The following is a 23,530-nucleotide window of genomic DNA, read 5'->3' as shown; positions in this document are numbered from 1 at the left end:
CCCCTTACCCGAAACTTTTTGGCGCCATATCAACACACGTTCAACTCAGGGAGCACCGCCCGCCATTTCAGTGTCAATAACCTCTCAGTGTTTACTGGCGAATTGTGATATTTGAGCGATAGTAACGTTAAACGAACGCTTTATTTACATTTGACAACGAAACGATGTAAATATATATGTAGCCTATGGTCTCCGAGATAACATAGGCCTAGATAATATTTAAAAGCTTACTAATGTTAAAACATTGAATTATTTAACAATTATCACCAACTCTACAACCATGCGCGTGCCTGCCACGTGGCTTTCGTCGAATTGTGTCCTTGTCATTTAACCGCACTGAATTGGAAATGTAGTTCAGTCGTAGGTTAGTTAAAACGATTAAATACATTAAAAAAAGTTAATCATCTTGCCCATACGAGCGCCTCACAACTCTGGATAACTTTGCACGGTACTTAAAAAAATAATAATTATATATATAATATATAATATAATATATAAACTATATCGTTAAATAATGCATTTTATTTTTATTTATTTTTAAAATATTTATATATGGTTTAAACAACATAATGGGCAAAATTGGGGATATTTTTTAACTGCGATAAATAAAATCGCGAATGCCCGTTTTTTGGCATATCAGAGTCGTCGCTATTGGTTACGCATAAAACGACTGGACAGATGTCGGTTCAGATTTACGTCACATCACATCTAACGTTAAAATACATTTTTATGCCGAAAACAGCTATTTTGTACCTTTGATAAATCTTAGCTAGCTATAGTGCAGTAGTACCTCCCACTTTGGCTTCTAAAGGGCCAATCCTTGTCAGGACAATGCATATGTTGGGGGAAGGCACTGGGGTGGACTGGGAATTACCTTCTAGTCTGGGGAGTAACAAGGTCTCCGGGACCAAGGTACAAATAAGGTAGGACACAGCCGACACGCTTGATTGTTTTAAAAGCACGTTTCGATTTGTTAGATTTCGTGAAAAGTTCAGAGTCTGCTGTTACAAAAATAACAGCATGTGCCACATAGGTTTGCTTCATGTGAGCTACCGCAGCTACACAAAGACATATTGACAAAGGCAACCGGTCTTACAATGAGAACGCGGATGTGGTTTATTGAAAAAAGTGTTTACTAAATTGACGTTATTTACAAACATATTTTGCACTGCGTGTTAGCCGCTTACGCCTAGGTTTAATACGACTTGCAAAGTTAAAATTTGCACAAATGAACATTTGTCTCGATAGCGTTTAATCCAATTCTTTTGAAACGGTTCACAAAGACTGAACAAATACGATCGCATTCCATAAATGACTACAATTTGATCAATTTGTCGTCATTCCACAAAATAAATCAACTGCTAAACATCTACATGTATGCTACCGGTTTTGTTTTAAATACCACGTGTTTATTTCAAACTTTCATTTAGATTTCTTGTGCGCATTGTTTGCGGTCCGCTGTGTATATAAGTTGTCACCGGTTATAAAGTTGTAAAAGTGAAAGCTACTTTATAAGCTCGCTGCATTCGCGGCAAAAATTACCCCGCGAGATTTTCGTAAAGTGGGGAGGAGTTTTACACAAAACACTGACGGAAGTCTTAACTTTAGTCTTTTTTTTTTTTTTTTTTTTTTTAGTTTCGAGGAAATGCCACACGAGGCAGACTAGTTAGGCTACTTCCGAATACTAAAACCTTAAGTAAACGTTTTATATTAACCTCACAACTTGTATATCCAATCCAACAGAGATCAATGTGCTGTCACATGTCAGAGAGTAATTTGGCATTATTTCAAATGCATTCAAATCTCTTTCTCTCTTTGTCTTTTCCACACACTAAAATACTATATAGGTGAACAGAAGGTACTTTATTATATTGTTTTACTGTCATACCTTATTCCCTCTGGTCTAAGAAGTGAAAGACGTAACTAAACACTTCTCCTTGCAAATGTGCAATGAAATTAACTTGGGTTATGATTTATTGCTTCTAAATGTTGTCTGACGTTCTGTTGTTGTTTTGTAAGAAAAATATTTTTATTTCGTGTTATGAAAGCATAAGATGGCTACAAATGTTAGTCTGGACCCTAACAACCCTGATGACAAGTGCAGTCGCAATGAAGTTTTGTGCTGGATCAACGAAACCCTACACACTAACTTTACTCAAGTGGAGCAATGTCGTTCAGGTACTGTTTTTTTTTTTTTTTTGTCTACTTATTTACATCAGCTTTAATCTGAATTACATGAAACATTAATTACTTCTTTTCTTTTTTCAGGTGCATGTTTTTGCCAGCTTATAGACCTGCTCTTCCCAGGGTCAATTGACATGAGCAAAGTAAACTTTGAGTCCCAAAAGAGGTCTGATTTCATGCAGAACTACAGTCTTTTGCAGACAGCTTTCCGGAAATTAGGCATAACAGAGGTTAGATTCACCTTAGTGTATTCTATTAATTCCATTAATACTTCTGCATATAAAATGTTGAATGAATTATGTGCTGGATATTTAAATGTGAATCTTGTATAAGAACATAATCTGGGAAGTATGTTATTTGTAAAGCTCTTTACAGTACATTGATTTTCTCCATTTTTGATGTTTCTTTCAGTCAGTCCCTGTGAAGGAGCTTCTCACAGGAAAGTTTAGACCCAATTTCACCTTTATGAAGTGGTTCAAGAAATTTTTCAGTGCCAATGAGAGGCAAGGGAGGGAATACAACCCAGTTGAAGCTCGTAATGGTCAAGATATTGTACAGGTAGATGACGCTGTTAAGTCTCCAAAATCCGGGAAAAGTCCACATGAATCTGGTAAGCCTCCGTTTATTGTCAGTTCAGTTTTCTATTTTAATTGTAAAGAATTAATTAATTTAATTATCTTTTAGTGATGGGAAAATGTGCCCTAGTATCTATAATACAATTGATATGACTGGGAAATCAGCTCATCATTGAAATGCATATACTATTTGAGAAAACTGATGTAACTTGTTTTTCATTTTATACAGGCAGAGTAAGAGACGAGTCTGACAAAGACGTGGATTTTAATGGAAGGAGGCGACCTGTGACTTACGATCCTAAATGGCAAACAACCTTTAAATGGATCAAAGCCAGTCATCTGGGGGACAACTGCGCTTACTGCACTTTTTGTGACTATAATTTCACCCTACACATAGGTTTTCACGACCTGAAGCGACACCAGCAAACTCAAAAGCATATGAAATGTGAGCTGGGTAAAAAGCAGATTGCAGGCTCCATTTCCTGTAGTGAAACCATGCTTCTTTTCATTCAAAACCATTGCCTCTCCAGTCTTCCCTCAAGGATCAACAAGGTCTCCCAACGTACTGCAAAATACATCCTCGGACTAGAGTATCCAAAGGACATTGTTTCTGCTTGTAAGCTGAACCCATTCTGTATCTACATATATGGGCAGGTGCCACTTGATGCAGAGAGTGGAGAAAGGACCTCCTGCCATGTGGTGCTCGTGGGTTTTTTTGAGGAAAAGCAAGAAAGGTACTGTATCCGTCTACTTGATGTCTTTCAGTCTGAAGACTCCGGTTCTGGGTGTTTACCCAGTGTCCTCCAAAAGTTTGAGCTTCCTGCTAGCAACATGGTAGCTTTCTATGTAAATGGTCCAGAAAAGACCTCAGAAAGTTTTGTGTTGCAAATTCGGGAGCTCAACCCACATGTGATTGATCTTGGTGGACTTTACAGCATACCTGACTCTGCCTGCAATGCTGGCCTAAAGGCTTGCTCCAGTCAGGTTCAGGAACTTATTGTCAACATCTACGCACACTTCTCAAATTGTTCCACCAGCAATGACAACCTCAAGATGCTGTTTGCTGGGGTTGATGGACTAAAAGACGCCAGTGTTCCCCTTTCATACAGTTGTGAGGAGTTTTGTGTGCTCGTTCAAAGGATGCTTGGAATGTGGGGCGATTTGGTGTCATACTTCAATTCCTGTGATGAAAACAATGATAAAGCTAAGCATATTTGTTCACAGTTGGAGAACCCTATAATTAGGGTCACCTTGATGTTTCTGGATCATGCTCTTGGACCACTCCGTGCCTTCGGGCAGCATCTGCAACAAAGCAAAGGATCTGTTCGTGCTGATCTTGTCCAAATCCTTCGAGAAGCAAGTGGGCTCCTACGTTCGTACACCTCCAGCTTTCTTCGTCCTCAAGCAGTCATACGTTATCTGAAGGAACGAGACCCAACCATCCTGGAAAACTCAACGTTCTGCCTTCCCGCTGCTGATCTCAGTCTGGGTGGGGTGGTAGAGGACTTCCTCTCTGCCAGAGAAGAGGAACTGGCAGATTCCCTCGACGCATTTCATGATGAGTCTTTAAAGTTTTACAAAACTCTTACAACCTCCATTGCTGACAGTCTCCCCCTGAGCGATAGTGTCTTAAGGGGCATTTCACAGCTCCTCAGCCCAGCAGGAAGGTTAAAGGTCACAGGAAAAAATATAGTTGAACTTGCTGTACAATTTGGCATCTGCTCCAAACCTGAGGATTCTGCTAAACTCACTGATGAGTTCTTGGAGTACCAGCTTGTTGAGGATGAAGAAGACACATCTTCAACTCTTTCTCTGGAGCGATACTGGCATTGTGTGCTCAAGACTTTTCCACCAGCATCCTTTTTCAAAAGACTTGTTCTCTGTCTCTTGGTTTTGCCCTGTCCATCTCTTGAAGCAGAAAATATATTTGCTCAGGTATAGAATACAAGTATTTCCATCAATCTATCGCTCTCTCTAATGATTGTTCTATTGGTCTCAATGAATTTTGTCATGCATTTAAACTGGTTTTACTTACAGGCGGTTAAAAATGGCGATGCTCATAACTGGGATGATAGTTCGGGTGAAAGTGAAAACGATATAGCAAAGGAGCTGGATTTCAATGATGACTCGTCCATAGAGCAAACTGAAGGCAAGATTTCACCCGTCAGAAATGGGAGGAAGAAAAAAGCCAGAAGTAGCACATCAGGCAAGTTATCCTAAAGTTTTTTTTTGTGTTTTTTGTTTTTTTTAAGGCGAAGCATAGACAATCACTGGTGAAAAAAATTGCACCAAAACAATACAAAGTGAGAATGATGTATATATTCTCAGCCTTTAAAAATATTTGGCATACCTGGAGAGAAAAAAGCTAACCAACAAAACAAAAAACCACACCAAAAACGTACAAAGATTGTCTAATATAAATGTAGCCTTCTGAATTGAGTGTGTTTTTTTTTTATTTTTTTTTATTTATTTTTTTTATATCCATCTGAATGCAAAATTGTGTTAGCAAGGTTAGGGATAATATAATAGCAAGGTCTAAATAAAATGTGCAAATTTACTATTTGTTCGTGGCATTAAATCTGAAAGATAAATTCAAAGTTTTGGAAAAAAGTGTAGAACAGATTGGGTCAATGTCAGGAGGCTGACAATGGCTTGTCCATTTTTTTTAATTGTGAGAAACCGCTCAGTGGCCACAGCCAAGACCACAATAGTCTGCCGCCAACATTTTCAAATTTTCTAAATCTATTGATGGTATGTAACAAAGCTTATGCAAAGTGGCTAAATGTGTGGTTCTTGGCCAGAAAGTGAACCCTGCCTTAAGCCAACAATCAAAGGTCTAGCTCTGTAAGACTAATGTCTGGATCTGCATTGTCAAAGTCTGAAGCTGTAGAAACATCTTCCAGCTTGCATGTAATGTAATCAACACTAGTGCTTTGTTTTGTTACTAAATGCTGCTCCTCAGATTTACTATATTATTTTCACAATGAATTGTCATGGAATCATTTAGTGCCATTAAACAATTTCCATAGTAAGTACAATAATATTATAAAATTGTTATCTATATTAATGTTTGTATAGTGCAGCTAAAGTTTTTTTCAAGTTAGATCCAGCAGAGGCTGGTTAGATTGATGGAAACAATGTGCTGTTTTCCAGAGACAGTTCAACACTCAAATGCAGTGAAGCCATGTGTGGTGCGACTGGAGAAGATCACCAGAGGTGTGAATGAAATGCTTAAGACCAGTTTAAGAGGTTCTAGAGCAGCTATAGAATAATGCTTTACTATCTCAATCACTTCTCCTGGTGGCAAACATCTGTTCGTCTGAACTTTCTTCCTTTATCTCCGCTTCACCATAAATGCTCAAGAAAGTTACTCAATTGCTTTGAAATTACAACTGTACATGCTCTATTTGTCTGTGCTCAAAGTAATGTTATTTGTTTTTATTAGTGTTACTTGTTCAGGCATCTCAAAATAGCCAATGCCTGACTGTTCTTATCGATTTAACTCTTTACATTTTATTTTCCTGCAGAAATGGACTTGAAAGATGGAGCCGAGGATGACGTTTTACAGGAGGTAATATTAGCTGGAAAACAACTGTCCCTAAGAACAACTATTAAATGTTTTCAGAATTGTCTTTAACCAAGGAATTAATTCCTGTGTGTCTTTTCATCATTGATTTAAGCTCGTCATTGAATATGCCCATTGTATACTTAAGCAAACCAAGACTGATTAGGTCAACTTTATTTATCACTGGGAAAAAAGCACTGGTACACACAAACATATCAACTATATCATCACACTAACCTCTCTTGATTTAACTTCTTTCTTTCCTTCTCTGCATATCTTTTTTTGGGGGCCCTGACAATGATTACTTTACACTAGGAGTCATGTGATCTGAGTGATAGTGTGTGTAATTTGTGTAATAATTGGTCTATAGAGCTCTGTTAGAGGAATATACGGTTGGGAGAGCAGCTTACGGCAGAAACCACAGGCACGTACAGTCTTTCAGGCCGGTGCTGGCACCTGGAGCAAACCAGTGAACCCAGACAAGGACAGCAAGCCAGAGGCGGTATGTACCTGCCCAGGTCAAGATTCAGTGCTCTGTCTGACTTATCGCGGGTGTAGTACCGCCTCTCAGTTTCGTCCCATTCATGCTCTCTGTATTACATTGAGCTGTTTTCATAAGCAATCGATGCTGCTTCATGAATGTGTGCAATGCATGAGTCCTGTGGTTTCTTTTCTGGCTGGTAGATTAGTCTTTGGAGTCTTTGTCTTGTGTTGCTTCTGTAGCTATGTGTCTTTTCCTCTGCAATAACATTTCATAACATCTCCTCCATGGTTTAAATTCTTTCTTGTTGTTTATTTTCATTATGCTGCATTGGGACAATATGTATTGTGAAAAGTGCTTTTACAAATAAATTTAAAGGGATAGTTCACCAAAAATCATCCTAGGTGTATATGGCATTCTTCTTTCAGACGAATACAATCAGAGTTATCTTTAAAATTAAAAGTTATCTTAAAATTCAGGCTCATCTAAGCACTATAATAGCAGCCCAAAATTTGAAGCCAAAAAAAGTGCATCCATCTGGCAGCTTAATAAAGGCCTTCTAAAGTGAATTGATGGGTTTTTGTAAGAAAAATATCAATATTTAGACATTTTACTTCGTTATATGAAAATAAATACGAAGAAAGCATAACATGACGTTGTTTAACTCCCGGGAGCCATATGGATTATTTTAATAATACATGGATGCACTTTTTTTGGGCTGCCATTATAATTCTTGGAAGAGCCAGGATTTTTTTTTATATAACTCCGATTGTATTCGTCAGAAAGAAGTGTGTCATATACACAAAGGATGGCTTGAGGGAGAGTAAATAATGGGTTCATTTTCATTTTGGCGTGAGCTCTCCCCTTAAATTCATTGTGTGTAGTGTTATGCATGCTCAACTTATACACTAACATACATAAGAGACATAAATTCTTGTGTATGATGAATAGACATCTTTTCATGGGGTAATTTGCAAATGATAAAAAATTTAATTGTTTCAACAAGACTTTTCAGATCAGAAGGAGGCTTCATTAAAATGGTGTAATAAGTCTGGGTGTTTTCCACAAAATGTTTTACTGTCTAATTGGACTCACTTGTATGTATGCTTGCTTTGCGTCTTACTAATGTAGCTGTGGTATTAATTGTAGGTGAAGAACAATGCTCGTTCTTCTGCATCAAATTCAACACCGAGCCCCAGATCTGGAAAGAGGGAACAAGCATACCAGGTAAATCTTCAGATATTAAATTTCTTTAATATCGGAACACGACCTATATTAAATCCTGAACCTATATTATCTGAAGTAAATGATCTGTGTCACTGTGTATGTTCTGTGAAATCTTTTGATTACTTTAGGATACAAAACTTTTTAAACTGAAAAATTTGGCTCTGTCCATTTATGGTTGGAGCATCTGAAATAGAATAACGGGTATAAATAGTTATTATTTTAGTTTACTTTTGATTTGCTCTAACATGTTAAAGTAACATTCGTCCTGCTTGTATGTATTGACTCTTTGTTTCCCTGTCCAGGATGGGAAGGGTTATGCCATTGGAGAGCTGGTGTGGGGAAAAGTGAAGGGCTTCTCTTGGTGGCCTGGTCTGGTGGTGGCCTGGAAAGGCAGGGTGCTTCCTGTGTCTATGAGACGCGTAGAGTGGTTTGGAGATGGCATGTTTTCAGAGGTTAGGAGTTTTTATGCTTTCTTTCTACTCATTCTTATCTGAGAAATATTTTTCCCCTGCATTCTTTAAAAGCATGATTCTCTTGTTAATCTTAGATTCATACAGAGGGACTGTTGCCCTTTTCTGCATTTGTAAAGTGCTTCTGTAGTAAATCCTATGACGGTCTACCTACCTACAAGAATGCCATCTACCAAATCCTGGAGGTACAGTGGAAAGATACTTATTTAACCATTCTCAACTACGGTTGGGAGGGAATAGAGTACCAGTTCCTGTTTTATTCTTATCGTAATATTGCATTATATTGTTGTTCATTTGTAGCTGGCTGGAGAGCGCTGTGGGAAAACTTTCCCCCCCACTGAAAAGAAAGGGGAAGAAGTGAAATCCATGTTAGACTGGGCATTTGGAGGCTTTCAGCCCATGGGTCCTGATGGCTTTTTGCCTCTTACAGGTATGTACAAAATCTAAAGCATATCTGTTACTGGGGGAGAAAAACAATTGGTGATTTACAGCCATTTTAAAATTCATAATGGGTCATGCGGAAGAGATACTCAGCTACTCATCTGTGGCGATGAGTGTTGCAGTAGCACTGTCATTTGGCTATAACAGGTCATAAAACGTGTGAGAACGTAAATTTTGGGTGGAATTAGTTGCAATAATTTTGCAACTTTCTCTTTAACGATGTTTAAGAACACCTCTGCTTTTACGTTTCACAGAGAGCTCTACCAGTAATAAAACTGAGTCGGATTCATCTATTTCTGATTATCAGCCACCAGCCAAGAGGAAATATGTCTCTAAGAACAGACAATCAACTCAGTCAACTCAGGTGTACACCAGAGGTGAGTTATATCAATCTGCATTGAGGCCAGAACTTAAATTATAATAGCATGAATCAGGTTCTCATAAACATTGAACTGTAGATTACTGACATGTTTAAAAGGGTTTATCCCTTTTCTTCTCAGATCAAATGGTCCATGAGGTAACCGTTAAAGGCAGAAAAATTGAAGGTGAATCACTTCTATTATTTTGTTTCTATCATATTCATAAATTGAGCTTATTAATGAAGCTATTCCAGGGCTCAAGAATAATTGAAATGATCGTTTTTCCTTCTGGGCTAATACATTTTTTTTTTTAATTGTGGGTTTCCCAGCATGTCAACATTATGGGATTTAATAAAATGAATAAAAGGTCATGAGAAAATTGTGGAAATAGTTACGTCCAGATCTAAAATGTATATGAATAAAAGGCTAGGAATAAATTATTCTGTGGAAACCCTTTATATTAAGTTTGCTCTTGCACTATCAATATTATCACAGCTGCCACCAGAAGAAATTATATCTTTCATTACCTTTAATTTTATTTTTAGCAACTTATTTTTGCCTTTTTGACAATTCTTATTGCTCAGTCCTTTAAAAAAAGAAAAGAAATACAAGATACTTATACAGAATGTCTGTTCTCATGGCTCTTTCCCCAGATTTCTGTCTGTCCTGTGGATCTGCCGACGTTGAAATTTTCCATCCTCTTTTCAAAGGAAGCCTTTGTTTCAAGTGCAAGGTATCATTCAAATCTTGTGTCTTATCTTTTAAGTACTGAATCACAAAACGTATATGCTATTTGCTGGCAAGATGTAATTTTCCATACACAATTCTGTATTTGTTTAGGAGAACTTTACAGAAACGCTGTACAGGTATGATGAAGATGGCTATCAGTCATACTGCACAGTGTGCTGTGCTGGGCAAGAGGTCATTCTCTGTGGAAATGCCAGTTGCTGCAGGTTTGAACTCAAACTTAAACCGTAATGTCATGTTAACCATCTAAACGGGTTGTTTAACTGTCTATTTCTTTTTTGCACTCTGTTCAGATGTTTCTGCAAAGACTGTCTCAATGTGTTGGTGGGACCGGGAACATTTGATAAACTGAAGGACGTTGACCCATGGAGCTGTTACATTTGCCTGCCCTCAAAGTGCTATGGTGTGCTCAAGCTCAGGCCTGACTGGAGTATTCGTGTCCAGGAGTATTTTGCCAATAACAGTGCCTTTGAATTTGTGAGTGTCTAAATTCTTCTTCTTGTGTTAGATATCCAAGTAGTCCAATTCTTATGTTGCAGTGTACGTTACCATTTTTAATGTACCATTCAAAGGTGGGTAAGATTTTTTTTAAAAAAAGCCTCTAATGATCATGAACGCTGCCTTTTTGATCTAGAATACAAAACAAAAATACAGTAAGAACACTAATATTGTGAAATAATGTTAGAATTTAAAATAATTATTTTCTATTTTAAATTATTTTAAAATTCCTTTGACATGAATTTTCGGCATCATTCCTCCAGTCTTCAGTCACATGATCCTTCAGAAATCATTCTAATATGCTGATTTGTCTTGTTTTTTTTAATATTTTTTTTTTATTTTTTTTATTTTTATTAATAGAATTCTTTTGTAGCGATATAAAATACTTTACTGTCTCTTTTTCAATTGAATGCATCCTGGCTGAATTTAAAGAAGGAAAAAAAAAGTACCGACATTTGGGGGAAAAAATGGAAAGACGGAATGGTTTATTAAATACTAAGAAAATTGTTTTTGTCCTTGGTTTAGGAGCCACACAGAGTCTATCCATCTATACCAGCTCATCAGCGTCGTCCAATCAGAGTCCTCTCCCTGTTTGATGGGATTGCAACAGGTTTGCTTATTTAACATTACTGGAATATGTCCAGCCAAATATTAAAAATCTGTCAATGTCAGGATATTCTTCAACAAATCATCTTTTGTGTTTTGCAAAAGGAAAGAAAGGGTTGGTACAACAAAGGGGGTAGTACAAAATGACAGAATTTTTGGTTTTAGTGTAAAATCCATTTAAATAAAGTAAATACTGAAACAACAGCACTTTTTATTTTTTTGTGGCTTTGCTTCCCTTAATGTTTGTGCAATAGCAATGCATTGTGGGAGTTGAAGACAAAAACAAGGGAGGTTTTTCATACTTGCATCTTGTTTTTTGCAGGCTATCTGGTTTTAAAAGACCTGGGTTTTAAGTTGGACCGCTATATTGCCTCTGAGATCTGTGAAGACTCTATTGCTGTCGGGATGATCAAACATGAGGGCATGGTTGAATATGTGAAGGATGTGCGCACCATCACAAGGAAGCATGTACGTATAAAGCATCGCATGAACTATGAACTACTTCTCATTCTTCATATGCATTTAAGTAGTATAAGGAATTTGACAATTAGCCAGATGATAATGGCTAAACATTGCTATTTTAAAGACTGTTCCTCGTATCTGCAATAATGAAGGCTGTCACTGTTTCAAGATCCCTTTTAATGTTTCCTGTTGTCACCGTTTTTGTAGCTAGCCGAGTGGGGGCCATTTGATCTCCTGATCGGTGGAAGTCCGTGTAATGACCTGTCCATGGTGAATCCAGCCAGAAAAGGTCTTTTTGGTAAGATATACTTTATGCTACCTATTTAACAGAATTGTGTATGTAGTTTTATGTAGATTTGAGTTTGGTCTTTAGCATTAGAATATATTTCAACTCAATTATGAAAAAGTAATATTTGATTTTATTTCTCTTGTCTTCTTTTAGAAGGCACAGGGCGGCTGTTCTTTGAATATTACCGCATGTTAACCATGATGAGGCCCAGAGAGGATGACGATCGCCCATTTTTCTGGCTCTTTGAGAATGTAGTAGCGATGAGTGCCCATGACAAGGCTGATATCTGCCGTTTTTTGGAGGTAAAGCCTTTTTTTTTCACCCAGACTTAAGGTGCGATCACATTAGCTAAAATTAGGCACATATTCATGGGCAAAAAAAGAGCAGTTGTAAATATTGTAGCGACGTATGAAGCTCTTCTCGCACACAAGTCACTTTCAAACCAAGCAGCTTTCTGTTTGAACTTAAATTTAATGTAAGATATTCACAGAAGAATAGTCAATGTGACAGTACCTTTATACATGCTGTTGAGGCAGACTTCCATCTCACTGAGATGAGTATGTTACTATTTTGATATTTATGGATTCTCATGTTTTTATATGTTTCCAGTGCAATCCTGTGATGATTGATGCTGTGAAAGTAAGCCCAGCCCACAGGGCCCGATACTTCTGGGGAAATTTACCTGGAATGAACCGGTATGAATTCACATACACAATCACACATACCTATAAAGCATAAGCTTAACTTTTCTAAGTATGAATGAAGTGTGTGTGTTCAGTAATAGAGGGATCCATTCACAGATTAATGTGACTGAAGACTTGACTTTGTGTTTCTGTATTTAGACCACTTGCTGCTTCACTCACTGACAACGTAAATCTTCAGGACTGCCTGGAGGTCGGACGAACTGCTACGGTAAACAAATTCATCTTTTAGCAGAAAAGTTAAGAGTTTTCCACATGAAATGAAAGAAATTCAAAAGTTTATAGATCCTACTTGCGTTAATCCTAGAAACGGCCATGCTTTTTAGGCACAACTAAGATGTTAGAATGTCAAAACCAGTTCAAATGTATTTATTTCCTCTTAACAAAAATTATTTAATAAAATGCCTTTTTAACTATCATCAGTTCAACAAAGTTCGCACTATTACCACCAAGTCCAACTCCATCAAACAAGGGAAGATGGGACCTCTACCAGTCACCATGAATGGAAAAGAGGACTACCTTTGGTGCACTGAAATGGAGAGGTCAGATATTTATATAAATTAATTTTTTCTTAAACTTTTCAGTTCAGGTTTGCAAACCATAAATCAGTGGGTTTGTTTAAAACAACTGCATACATGTAACGTTTAATAAAATGACTGGCATTTTATTCCTATCTGCACTTTCAGAATATTTGGGTTCCCAAAGCATTACACAGACGTGAATAATATGGGGCGGGGACAGCGGCAGAAAGTCCTTGGTCGGTCCTGGAGTGTTCCCGTGATCCGGCACCTCTTTGCCCCTCTGAAGGATTACTTTGCTTGCGAGTAAAGCTACCCGCTGGCACTGGAGGTCCAAATCAAGTCATAAATCAATTTGATTTTTTTTTAAAGGTTTCTGCAGAATCTGTCCTCCGAATATTTTGTTAATTTTTTATGTTGCATTTTTTTTCTAAATGTTCTGTGTTTTAAAAAAAGTGTTTTATCCCGAACAGTGATCCTTGGAATGCACAGACACTTTCGGATCGAATTTCGAACATCATAAGTACTGTCATTTTTAACTTGTGTGCTTTTAAAGTGATTTAATGCTGAAGAGAGCCACACAATAATCCACCCACTACCTCAGTGCCATTCTGTGATTGGTTCATTGGCTGGAGGAATGCCTTTATAATTTAATGAATAAGTTAATATTAGTTCAGTTTATCTAAAACCGTTTTTAACATTTATTTCAGCTTTTTATATCACATTTTTACATCTGAACTTTTCCTTGTTTAGAAATAATCATGTCCTGATGTTAAATATTGCATATATTTAAAAAAAATCATTGGCAATGTTGTCACTCCATGGTGCTGTTTTATAATATAGAATGTTTGGCCACTGGACAAATGTCTACACTTGTTTTCCTGTTTAGCATCATTTATTTAATTGAAAAGAATGTTAATTCAAACCATAGATTACTTGGGTTTCATGACTAGCATTTTGATTACAGGAATACATGCAATCCATACACCATGTATTCAGAAGCACAAACGTTGTCTTCACCATTATACTTTAGTGAAAGTCTTGGGCTGTTGGTAGATTTGAGTTGACAGTAGCCTTCTAAAGTTTTAGCTTTTTTACTTTTTAATGATAACACTAAATTTGCAGTGTGATCCTACAGGTTTAGGACTTTTTTAAGCTAGCATTTTAGACCATACTATCACATAATTTTTTAATAAACCGGTAATCAATCCTTAGAATTAAGGTTCCAACACATCATTTCTGTTAGCCATTTTACCCCATTTGTTACCTGTATGCACTTCCGATTTAAAACCGTTGGCCTTGAGCTTATGGTCTAAAACTGGTCACTGCAGCATTGCTTTGTGTGGTTTTTAGTAAGGATTTAGCATACCACAAAATATATGAGAGTTAGTCACTGTGTTAACTGAGGCCTTTTTGTTCAACATGATGCAGTGTAACCAAGGGCTTAACGAATAAGTGCCTACAAGTGGATAGGCTACATGTTTATGTTGGACACTTTTAAAAAAATATATTTTTAACTGGCATGCCTTCCGGTGACATTTAAAGGGAATAATTTGGGATACTTTGTATTTTGCCTTGTGCAAGTGTCTAAATTGTATCTTGCCTTTTGAAAAGTATTTTTTTAATCAGTTGTGGTCATTGAAAACAGTCTGTGTGAAATGAATGTGTATGAATTGTTTTCTTACAAATTGTTTAGCATGAATTTTCAGCATTAAGCAGATAGTGGTTCCGATTTTGTCACTGATCAAAGCTGATGTTTAGCTTTTGGTTGTTTTCTAAAACATGATACCAACTGACTCGACCTTAAGATTGATTAAATTTGAGCAAGGCATGGACCAGCTTGAGGTGTATGTGTGAGCTTTGGTGAAAGATCAATAACTGGATTACAAATGTCTTGATGCCTTTTGGATGTCTGTCTTGTAGCAAAGCTTTAGAAAAATCCTAGTAAGAAGTATTGTTGATGTGTTACATGTCATGGTTTTGAAATGACGCTCTGTGTGTAGTTTCGAGGTGCAGTATTCGTCTCATTAGAAATATCTCCCTCAGGTCTTCTCAACACCAGCAGGCCTCATAGGAGACCATGATCTTTAATGTCTCACTGATTATTTTTATTCAATACTTTGTGAACAGAATATACAGTCTATATTTCTACCATTGAAATTGGCCTTAATACCTCTCTTTTTTTGTTGAATGGGTCTTTCAAAACTCATCTTCTGGTGCTAAATGAAATGCTAATTATGTCTGTAGATCTAGGATGTTTTCCTTGGACTGATGATTGACACGTTTTGTTTTAATAGGTTTTGATGTTTTGCTATAGCTGCTTGCCTAACTTTAATATTCCATGCTTGTACTAACATCAGTGATGAAAAATAAATTGCACCAACCCTTTTATCTGTCTTTCTTTTTCAATTGATATGTTAATGTGTTTTATCAACCCACAAAACTAAACATTCGGTCCTCCAGATTAAATGGGATTTCTGCTTTGATTTAATATTTTTCTCTATGAAAGGTGGCTGGTTTAGTAATGCGCTTAGAAGCGAGAAATTAAATATTTAAAAATTATATGTAATAAGTTAATAAAACAGACAACAATACAGAAGTTAATATAAGTATAACAATATTAGAAAATAATCATAGTCATAAAAAGCTAATGATTGAAATAATGATGTCTGGGTTTTGGAAAGTCATGGGAGATAGTCTATAGATTTTAGTATATAAAAATATATAAAGATACATTTTGCTCAGCTAAAAAAATATATTTAATTGCCTACATATGGCTTCCAAACTTGCCTCAAAGTGAGGACACTGCGTAAATATATTAGCCTAATTCAACAGATTGGTTAAAAATATATGTAAAAATAGGTAACATAAATATACCCTTTTACTTCTATCTCTCTCTCTCTCTATATATATATATATATATATATATATATATATATATATATATATATAATTTTTTTTAAAAAAATGTTTTAACCAAAAGTGATTTGTATTTTGTTGACTACTTTTATTTTGAAAGATGGCAGTATTTAGGTAGGTTTGTTACATATAGCCGGATGATGACTTTTATTTTGACATCTGTGATTAGTTAGTAAGCTTCTGCTGTGGTTGCAGGCTTGCCTTGAGTCTCTTTCCAGTCTGCAGCAGAAGCGGCACTTTACGAACGACACGCCGGTGAAACTGCAGCCCGGTTCAATCACATCCCACCATAGTTTGGACTTTCAGAACAAAATGTAAGATAAAGGCGTTGATTTGATCTTTGACACAGAAAAACTGTACTTTATGGTAATTTTGCTCATTTAGGACGATAACTTACTTGCCTTTTAATGTTGTGATTTAAATGTTCGAAAGTTAAAAAGAAGACGGTTATACAAGAGGATCAACCATTCAACGGTAAATGAATAGTAAACGATTAATAATTCTGACAGATTAGTTTACAACTTTTGAGTTAAGTTACATGAAAGCAGCGCGTTCAGTTGGCATTCTACTCAAAAGACAAACAAATATCGAGTTTTTATTCCATATGTAATGTCTTTCAAGCCTGAAACTGGATATAATTATAAAGCCACACATTGAAGTGACATTAAGTAGGAAGTAAAGATGATGTAGATGGGCTAAAGGGTGTGAATGTGTGTTTAAGGAAATGAGCCTGAACTCTTAACTCAACCTCTTTTTCTAGCACCAAAGTGCCTCCCACAGCTTGAAATAATTAGGTTTGTCTGAGCCATGGCTGTGAACGTGTTCTCGACATCAGTGACAAGTGAAAACCTCAGCCGCCATGACATGCTCACATGGATAAACGAGTCTTTACAGATGAGCCATGCCAAGATCGAGCAACTGTGCTCAGGTCAGTGACCAGCTGTCCGGCCCCTGTCCCTTCATACTCCTAACTTGAGCATCATTAAGGGTGCGTTCACACTTGTAGTTCGGTTCGTTTGGTCCGGACCAAAAAACAAAAACAAACATAATAGTCCTGGTCCGCTTAGCGTTCACACGGGCATTTTTAACAGCGAACCTAAAGTTACCGAACCAAAGGCACAGGGAGACGCTCACAACCTGATTGGTCGGCTTATATGACGTAGAAGCTCGTTTACCGAACATGCAAAACAATGCTGTGTGCGGATTACACGCGCGGGCATTTTATGCGTGTACATGGTATTATTTTTTACCAGAGAACTCATGAAGAGCTAATGAAATGTTAAAAACATTCAAAACAACGCTGTGTGCTGGATTAAACGCGATCATTTTATGCGTGTAACACATTTGGCATTATTTCTTACCAGAGAACTCATGAAGAGCTAATGAAATGTTAAAAACATTCAAAACAACGCTGTGTGCTGGATTAAACGCGATCATTTTATGCGTGTAACACATTTGGCATTATTTCTTACCAGAGAACTCATGAAGAACTCATGAAATGTTCAAAACAACGCTGTGTGCTGGATTAAACGCGATCATTTTATGCGTGTAACACATTTGGCATTATTTCTTACCAGAGAACTCATGAAGAGCTAATGAAATGTTAAAAACATTCAAAACAACGCTGTGTGCTGGATTAAACGCGATCATTTTATGCGTGTAACACATTTGGCATTATTTCTTACCAGAGAACTCATGAAGAGCTCATGAAATGTTCAAAACAACGCTGTGTGCTGGATTAAACGCGATCATTTTATGCGTGTACATGTGGCATTATTTTTACCCGCTGAGAACTCATGAAGAGCTCATAAAATGTTCAAAACATTCAAAACAGCAGCAGGATTTCCTCCGTTGTGCAGAACAGAGACGGCCGCTGTCGTCTGTACCTGCTAATAATGGGCAACACAGGAACTTTGATGAGAAGAGCCAGGTATGCTTTTTGTGTGTTTTTTCTAGCATTTTCGAAACATGCTCGTCTGACCAAATATTGATTAGGCACTTCCTCGTTGCTCTACGTTTGCCTCTAACGTTAAAGTTACTCATTTTGGATACACCGATCTTTCCGCGTCGTCAAATCAGCTGCATTATGCGTGGCATCTTGACATTATACGTCCGGTTTTTGGTCCGTTTACATGTCTTTGGTCCGTGTTGCGTTCATATATCAATCGAACCGCACCAGAGTTCGTTTGGAAGCGGACCGAGACCCATCTTTTTAGCGGTCTCGGTCCGCTTGTTTGGTGCGCACCAGGGTTCGGATGGCAGCGTTCACATATGTTCAAATGAACCGCACTAACCGAGCAACCGCACCAGGGTTCGTTTTAATCGAACCAAACATGACAAGTGTGAACGCACCCTAAATTACTGACGGAGTTTGAGAGATAAACATAAAGCCTAGTTTGTATTTTGACCACAACGATTACATATTATAATTGTGGGATGTCACACAATGAAGTGTTATTTGTATGTTAAGTGTGTCTGTATATATATATACACACACGGTGGTTGGGACCTGCCTGATTTTATTATATTATGTTTCTTATTTGCTGACTGTCTTACTAATGTGTTTTAAGGTGCTGCTTACTGTCAATTCATGGACATGCTGTTCCCATCGTGTATTCCACTGAAGAAAGTCAAATTCCAGGCCAAACATGAGCATGAATACATCCACAACTTCAAACTTCTTCAAGCTAGCTTCAAAAAGATGGGTGTTAGCAAAGTATGTATCAACCAGTTGCATTTATTAGCACACATTGTGTTTTGCCACACAACATAGTCATTATTTACAATGTGTATAGCGTAACTAATTTGCTTATTGACATCTCTGTGTAGATTATTCCTGTTGACAAGCTTGTGAAAAGCAAGTTCCAGGACAACTTTGAGTTTGTTCAGTGGTTTAAGAAGTTCTTTGACGCAAACTATGATGGGAAGGAATATGATCCGGTGGCAGCTCGACAGGGACAAGAAATGGCAGCCAATCAGAGTCCAGCAGCAGCAGCAGCCACGGCTAATAAGCCAAGGAAACCTAGCGCAGGTAAGGAGGCAGAACAGACAGGCGGTGCATTCGAAATCGAATACTTCTCTACTGTTTAGTGTGCGAAAAACAGTACGCCATCAGCGTGGTATGTCCAAATACATAGTATTTGAAAAACAAGTAGGCGAAAAGTCCCCAGATGACCTACTACTTCCGATGAGATTCTGAAGTGCAATTTCAATGGACACTTTTACTATCCCACAAGGCCATGGGAGAGGATTTATGAATGGAGGTGAAGGGACAGAACTGACTCTGGTAGTTCACACGATAATGACAACATGGTGGATGTAGTATGTCTGGATTACATTCATACCATATAGAACATCATTTTTAACGGTAGAGAAATGTTATAATTCAAATGTAGTACCTACTCGGATAGTACACAATTTCGGATGCAGTGAGGAAGTTCTCAATACCAATTACCGCCTTTTTAGGCATATCGTTATGGGGAAAACAGCATACATAAATCTTAATTTTTTTGGGTTCATATAGTCCTCTTAGAAGTATGTGGGACTAGCTTTATTGTCGGAAGCTAGCTGTCCTAATGATAACAGGCGCATGGCAGCTGCAGCTGTTATGGATTATGACCCCAGAATATGTGGGTGTGACCAAGTCATGCACCAGTGGGCCGGTCAAACATGCTTCAGCTGTTTTTACATGTGTGAGAATGGTTGGAGCCTTACATTGCCTGTCCATGGATTTTTCTGTTTACTTCAGACACGGGCATCTCACCTGCAGCAAAGCCAATGGCCCCTGTTGGTAAGATGTTGAGAACTACCAGTTAGTGTAGTTAAACCACATTGCCTGTTCACCTTTCTACTAGGTTGCCTCTCTTCTGGGTATTTTCTTATTCACGTTATGGTGATTCCTATATTTTCAAGCATTGCACATTTCAAAACAATTCACACAGTTCTCTGTTGGGGCTATAGAACTTATTGATGGAATATTCTAGAAATAGATTCTTTGTTTTATTTTTATATGTATTATTTCAGCTGTAATATTGGAAATGTAACCATTTTAAGAATTCATCCATTGACAAGTAAATTTGAGGCTGGAATTGACCCTTATCCTCAAGTCAGTTTGACGTGCATAACAAGGTGATGGATGTCCTGTTGATGTTCAGCTCCACAGCGTTCAGCCACAGCACCTAAATCTGCACCAAAGACGGCTCCGGCTGCAATGCGAGGTGCAGGAACAGGCGGTGGTGATGAAGAGAAAGGAGCACTTACTCAGATGGTAAGACTTTACAAAAAAAAAAAAAAGAAGACTTAAGCATTATATTTTCCACTTAATCATATTATTAATAATCATTTTATAATTTTTTAGATAAATGACCTAAAGGCCACCATTGCCGACATGGAAAAGGAAAGGGATTTCTACTTTGGCAAGCTGAGAAATATTGAGCTCATCTGCCAAGAGAAAGAGGGAGAGGGTGATCCTACACTGCAAAGGATTGTGGATATTCTCTATGCCACAGACGTAAGTGTATATCACCATGTTTAAAGAGAGTTTGAGACAACATTTTTCAGCCCACTCAGATCTGTGATTGTTTTTTCTTCTTCTTTTCTTTCCTGTCTTTCAACAGGACGGTTTTGTAATTCCAGAGAATGAGGTGGGCGAACCAGAAGAGTTTTGATCAGGGGTGACTGTTTTAAAAGATTACCCCATCGGGACACTCATGCACATACTGGCTGATTCCTGCTGTTCTGCTGCACTTGCCTTTAGTCCATCATTTTGGACTTTGACTTTTGAATGTCTTTTTATTCAGGGAAGTTCTATACCTTGAATTTTCAGCTTTTTTTATTGACCATCTGAAAAAAAAATATTTTTGTGAATGAAAAATAAAGTACTTATCAAAGGCTGTTTGTATAAAGCAGTCCACTGAGGTCTGACTTGCAACAAGTAAACATAACAAGGTATTGTACTCACTACTCAGACACGAGCAAGCCATTCTGATTTAGTTCCACCAGAGTATTGGCATACTCCAGAACCTTTGCTGTTATCTGTTTTCTGGTCTGTACATTTGACTGTTGATAACCAGTTGTGAGTGAAGATCACTTCCTCTAATAAGCAGGATGTGTGTTAACCTTTTGTAAGCACATTAGGCAAGGCGATGAGGAACCACTTTACAGTCATGAGAGGCTTTGAGTTTGAGTCTGGTGATATAGCCCTCATTTAATCTTAACTGGGCAAATGTTAAGCTGCAAGTACCACCATTATGAGGCATTTTTATTATGCTAAATGTGACAAAGTTGGGCCATTTCTTGAACATGCTTTATTTTACATTAATGTGTGCTGCCTACTCATGTGCCATGTATTAAAGTCACTGTAAAGCAAACAAAGTGTTAATTACGTTTGCATACGCAAAATGTGCTGTGCCTTCCATATTTTATTATTAGTAAAACATGTCATTTTTCCCATGGTTTTGACTTTCTGGGCATCTGAGAAACCGTGGGCTGTTCATGGCAAGGTTTGACCTCCAGCTTTTGGAGTCCAGGAACATCCTCCCCTGCTTGAATCATGCGGAACACCTCTGGGAAAGAGAGAGACTGTGGCTCCGCGATCGCCTCCGCTGCTCCAGACTCCCCTTCACGAACCATCTCCACATCATTCTGCTTCTCCATCGGGTTATTTATTGACTCTCACAGCTGTTTAAAACAATTCAAAGCGATTCATTACTCGGACTTCACCCCTATGTGACTTAGTGATCAAATGTGATGCTTTGTAACATTTTTATTGTGATTTTAACAAACAAGATACAACAACAAAAACAATCTTTGAGTCAATAAACGAATTATGGTTAAAAATTCATCAAGATAAATTATTTATCAAAGAGGCCTAATCCGAAAAGAAAAGGGTCGGGTCAGAAAAATAAACGAAGCATATAATATTAAACAGAACAAATTGTAATGCACATCACCGACGTACCTGTTATTAACGGAAACTTCTAAATTTCAGTAAATTGTTCCTGCAAACCAGTTTCTTTCTATGTCACAAGAATAAGCCATTTAAAAGCATTTACTATAAATGCTCAATTTTAAGACATTATGCCTTAATGTTTACTAAGTGCATCTACCGTTTGACTTCCGGATTAGTTTCGAATCATGGATTTTAAAATAAAAGTCCCTGACTCAAGCGCACCAAATGTCTCATCCATAGGTTTCATCCCGACAAAACATTATATATTTTCCCGCTATCGGTTTTTAGTTTCCAGCCAACACAAGCATTATTATAATTTTAACAATACTTTTGGCCCCCAGAATATTTTGTTGTATTCATATGTGAACATGCAATAGCCTCTCCTATTTTTGCTTCATGCATGCATTCTCTGTAAACAAAAACAAAAAAAATCAAACATTACAACGCATAAGCAATGTTTTATCGTATTTTCTGTTCTTTTTTTTAATCCGAAGTCTATCTACTTTTTCAAAAGTTGTGAAATAGTGCCCCCTATCGTATAACAGTGAAAACACGCAAACCCGGAAAGTTCCAAATATTTCGTCAATGCGCTTAAAGGGATAGTTCACCCAATAAGGAACATTTTGTCATCATTTATACACCCTCAAGTTGTTTCAAACCTGTTTGAATTTCTTTCTTCTGCTGTTAAACGTAAGTGTTACTAATGTGAAATGCTCATTTTGAAGGCATCTTACCTTGATGTGTACTTGGTTATCTGCTAAATACAACAGAAGATAGCCTATTTGGAAGAATATGGTTAACCAAACCGTTGATGGACCTGCATTAACTTCCATTGTATGGAGAGAGAAAAATACAATGGTGTTCAGATGAATAAAGAAATTCATACAGGTTTGGGACAACTTAAAATGGATGATTTTCCTTTATAGGGTTCCCTTAAGGTACATTTATAGTTTGTTTTGATTCCTCTAACTCCAAAAAATTTTTTTAAATTAAGTGATAAAAATCCTAGATACTTAAAAAAAAAATGTAGTAATCAGTAACCAACCAAGTTTTTTTTTTCTTCTGTGGGAGTGTATCAATCAATCAGCTCCCTAGTTCAGTAGTCAGGGCACTGATCAGGACATAAGTCAATGGGCTCACTCCCTCATCAGTGCCCTGACTACTGAACTAGGGAGCTTATTTAGACACACCCTGTGTAACATTAAACATAACCCATGTCTGACATTATAGGCCTAATTTTAAGTAAATGATACAAATTTTAAAATTATTTCACTAGTCCTTCAAATATAGTTATTTTGTTATGAACTGTATTAAAATGTTTATGCATTTCTGTATTTCCAAACATAAATAAATGAAAGGTTGTCTGAGACTTGTGGGAAGATGGACTTGGCCCTCTACCTGCGCCCTACCTGTGTTTAAGTCAATCATTAATAAATGAGCTCAGAAAGACATCCCTTAGGCAATAAGAAGCCACCCATGGTATAGGTTTGGCATAACTATTTACACACAATTGCCTATTTATCTAAATCGTCCACAAT

At 37.3% G+C, this 23,530-nt stretch overlaps 2 protein-coding genes across 9 annotated transcripts; both read left to right on the top strand.

Moving 5' to 3' along the window:
* Positions 1-270: 270 nt before the first annotated feature.
* dnmt3ba (DNA (cytosine-5-)-methyltransferase 3 beta, duplicate a) lies at positions 271-15,512 on the top strand. 6 transcript variants are annotated; one of them, XM_067413844.1, is made up of 26 exons: positions 271-364; positions 2,049-2,178; positions 2,269-2,414; positions 2,596-2,794; positions 2,989-4,694; positions 4,797-4,965; positions 5,913-5,975; positions 6,287-6,330; positions 6,695-6,826; positions 7,955-8,032; positions 8,335-8,484; positions 8,580-8,687; positions 8,803-8,932; positions 9,198-9,320; positions 9,444-9,488; positions 9,956-10,035; positions 10,143-10,255; positions 10,343-10,526; positions 11,073-11,157; positions 11,476-11,621; positions 11,823-11,913; positions 12,058-12,206; positions 12,514-12,599; positions 12,747-12,816; positions 13,029-13,147; positions 13,292-15,512. In XM_067413844.1, exons 2-26 carry the CDS (start codon positions 2,055-2,057, stop codon positions 13,431-13,433), a joined length of 4,482 nt encoding a protein of 1,493 aa, XP_067269945.1. In that variant the 5' UTR covers positions 271-364; positions 2,049-2,054; the 3' UTR covers positions 13,434-15,512. The 6 variants fall into 6 exon arrangements, with proteins under 6 accessions (XP_067269945.1, XP_067269943.1, XP_067269946.1 ...); XM_067413842.1 differs by lacking the exon at positions 271-364 and adding an exon at positions 594-923; XM_067413843.1 differs by lacking the exon at positions 271-364 and adding an exon at positions 1,646-1,771.
* A 700-nt stretch (positions 15,513-16,212) lies between these two features.
* On the top strand, positions 16,213-21,476 carry mapre1a (microtubule-associated protein, RP/EB family, member 1a). Of its 3 annotated transcripts, XM_067413839.1 has the most exons (9): positions 16,239-16,356; positions 16,475-16,516; positions 16,803-16,970; positions 18,613-18,758; positions 18,872-19,073; positions 19,791-19,832; positions 20,197-20,309; positions 20,400-20,552; positions 20,659-21,476. In XM_067413839.1, the coding sequence occupies exons 3-9, from the start codon at positions 16,850-16,852 to the stop codon at positions 20,707-20,709; spliced, it is 828 nt and encodes a 275-aa protein (XP_067269940.1). In that variant the 5' UTR covers positions 16,239-16,356; positions 16,475-16,516; positions 16,803-16,849; the 3' UTR covers positions 20,710-21,476. The 3 variants fall into 3 exon arrangements, with proteins under 3 accessions (XP_067269939.1, XP_067269941.1, XP_067269940.1); XM_067413838.1 differs by lacking the exon at positions 16,475-16,516 and having other exon boundaries at positions 16,213-16,356; XM_067413840.1 differs by lacking the exons at positions 16,475-16,516; positions 19,791-19,832 and having other exon boundaries at positions 16,213-16,356; positions 20,659-21,475.
* Positions 21,477-23,530: the final 2,054 nt, after the last annotated feature.

This window comes from Pseudorasbora parva, chromosome 13, assembly GCF_024679245.1.
Source record: "Pseudorasbora parva isolate DD20220531a chromosome 13, ASM2467924v1, whole genome shotgun sequence".
Classification (NCBI taxonomy): Eukaryota; Metazoa; Chordata; class Actinopteri; order Cypriniformes; family Gobionidae; genus Pseudorasbora; species Pseudorasbora parva.
The sequence above is the reverse complement of the archived record's forward strand: the minus strand, read 5'-3'. Positions and strand labels throughout refer to the sequence as shown.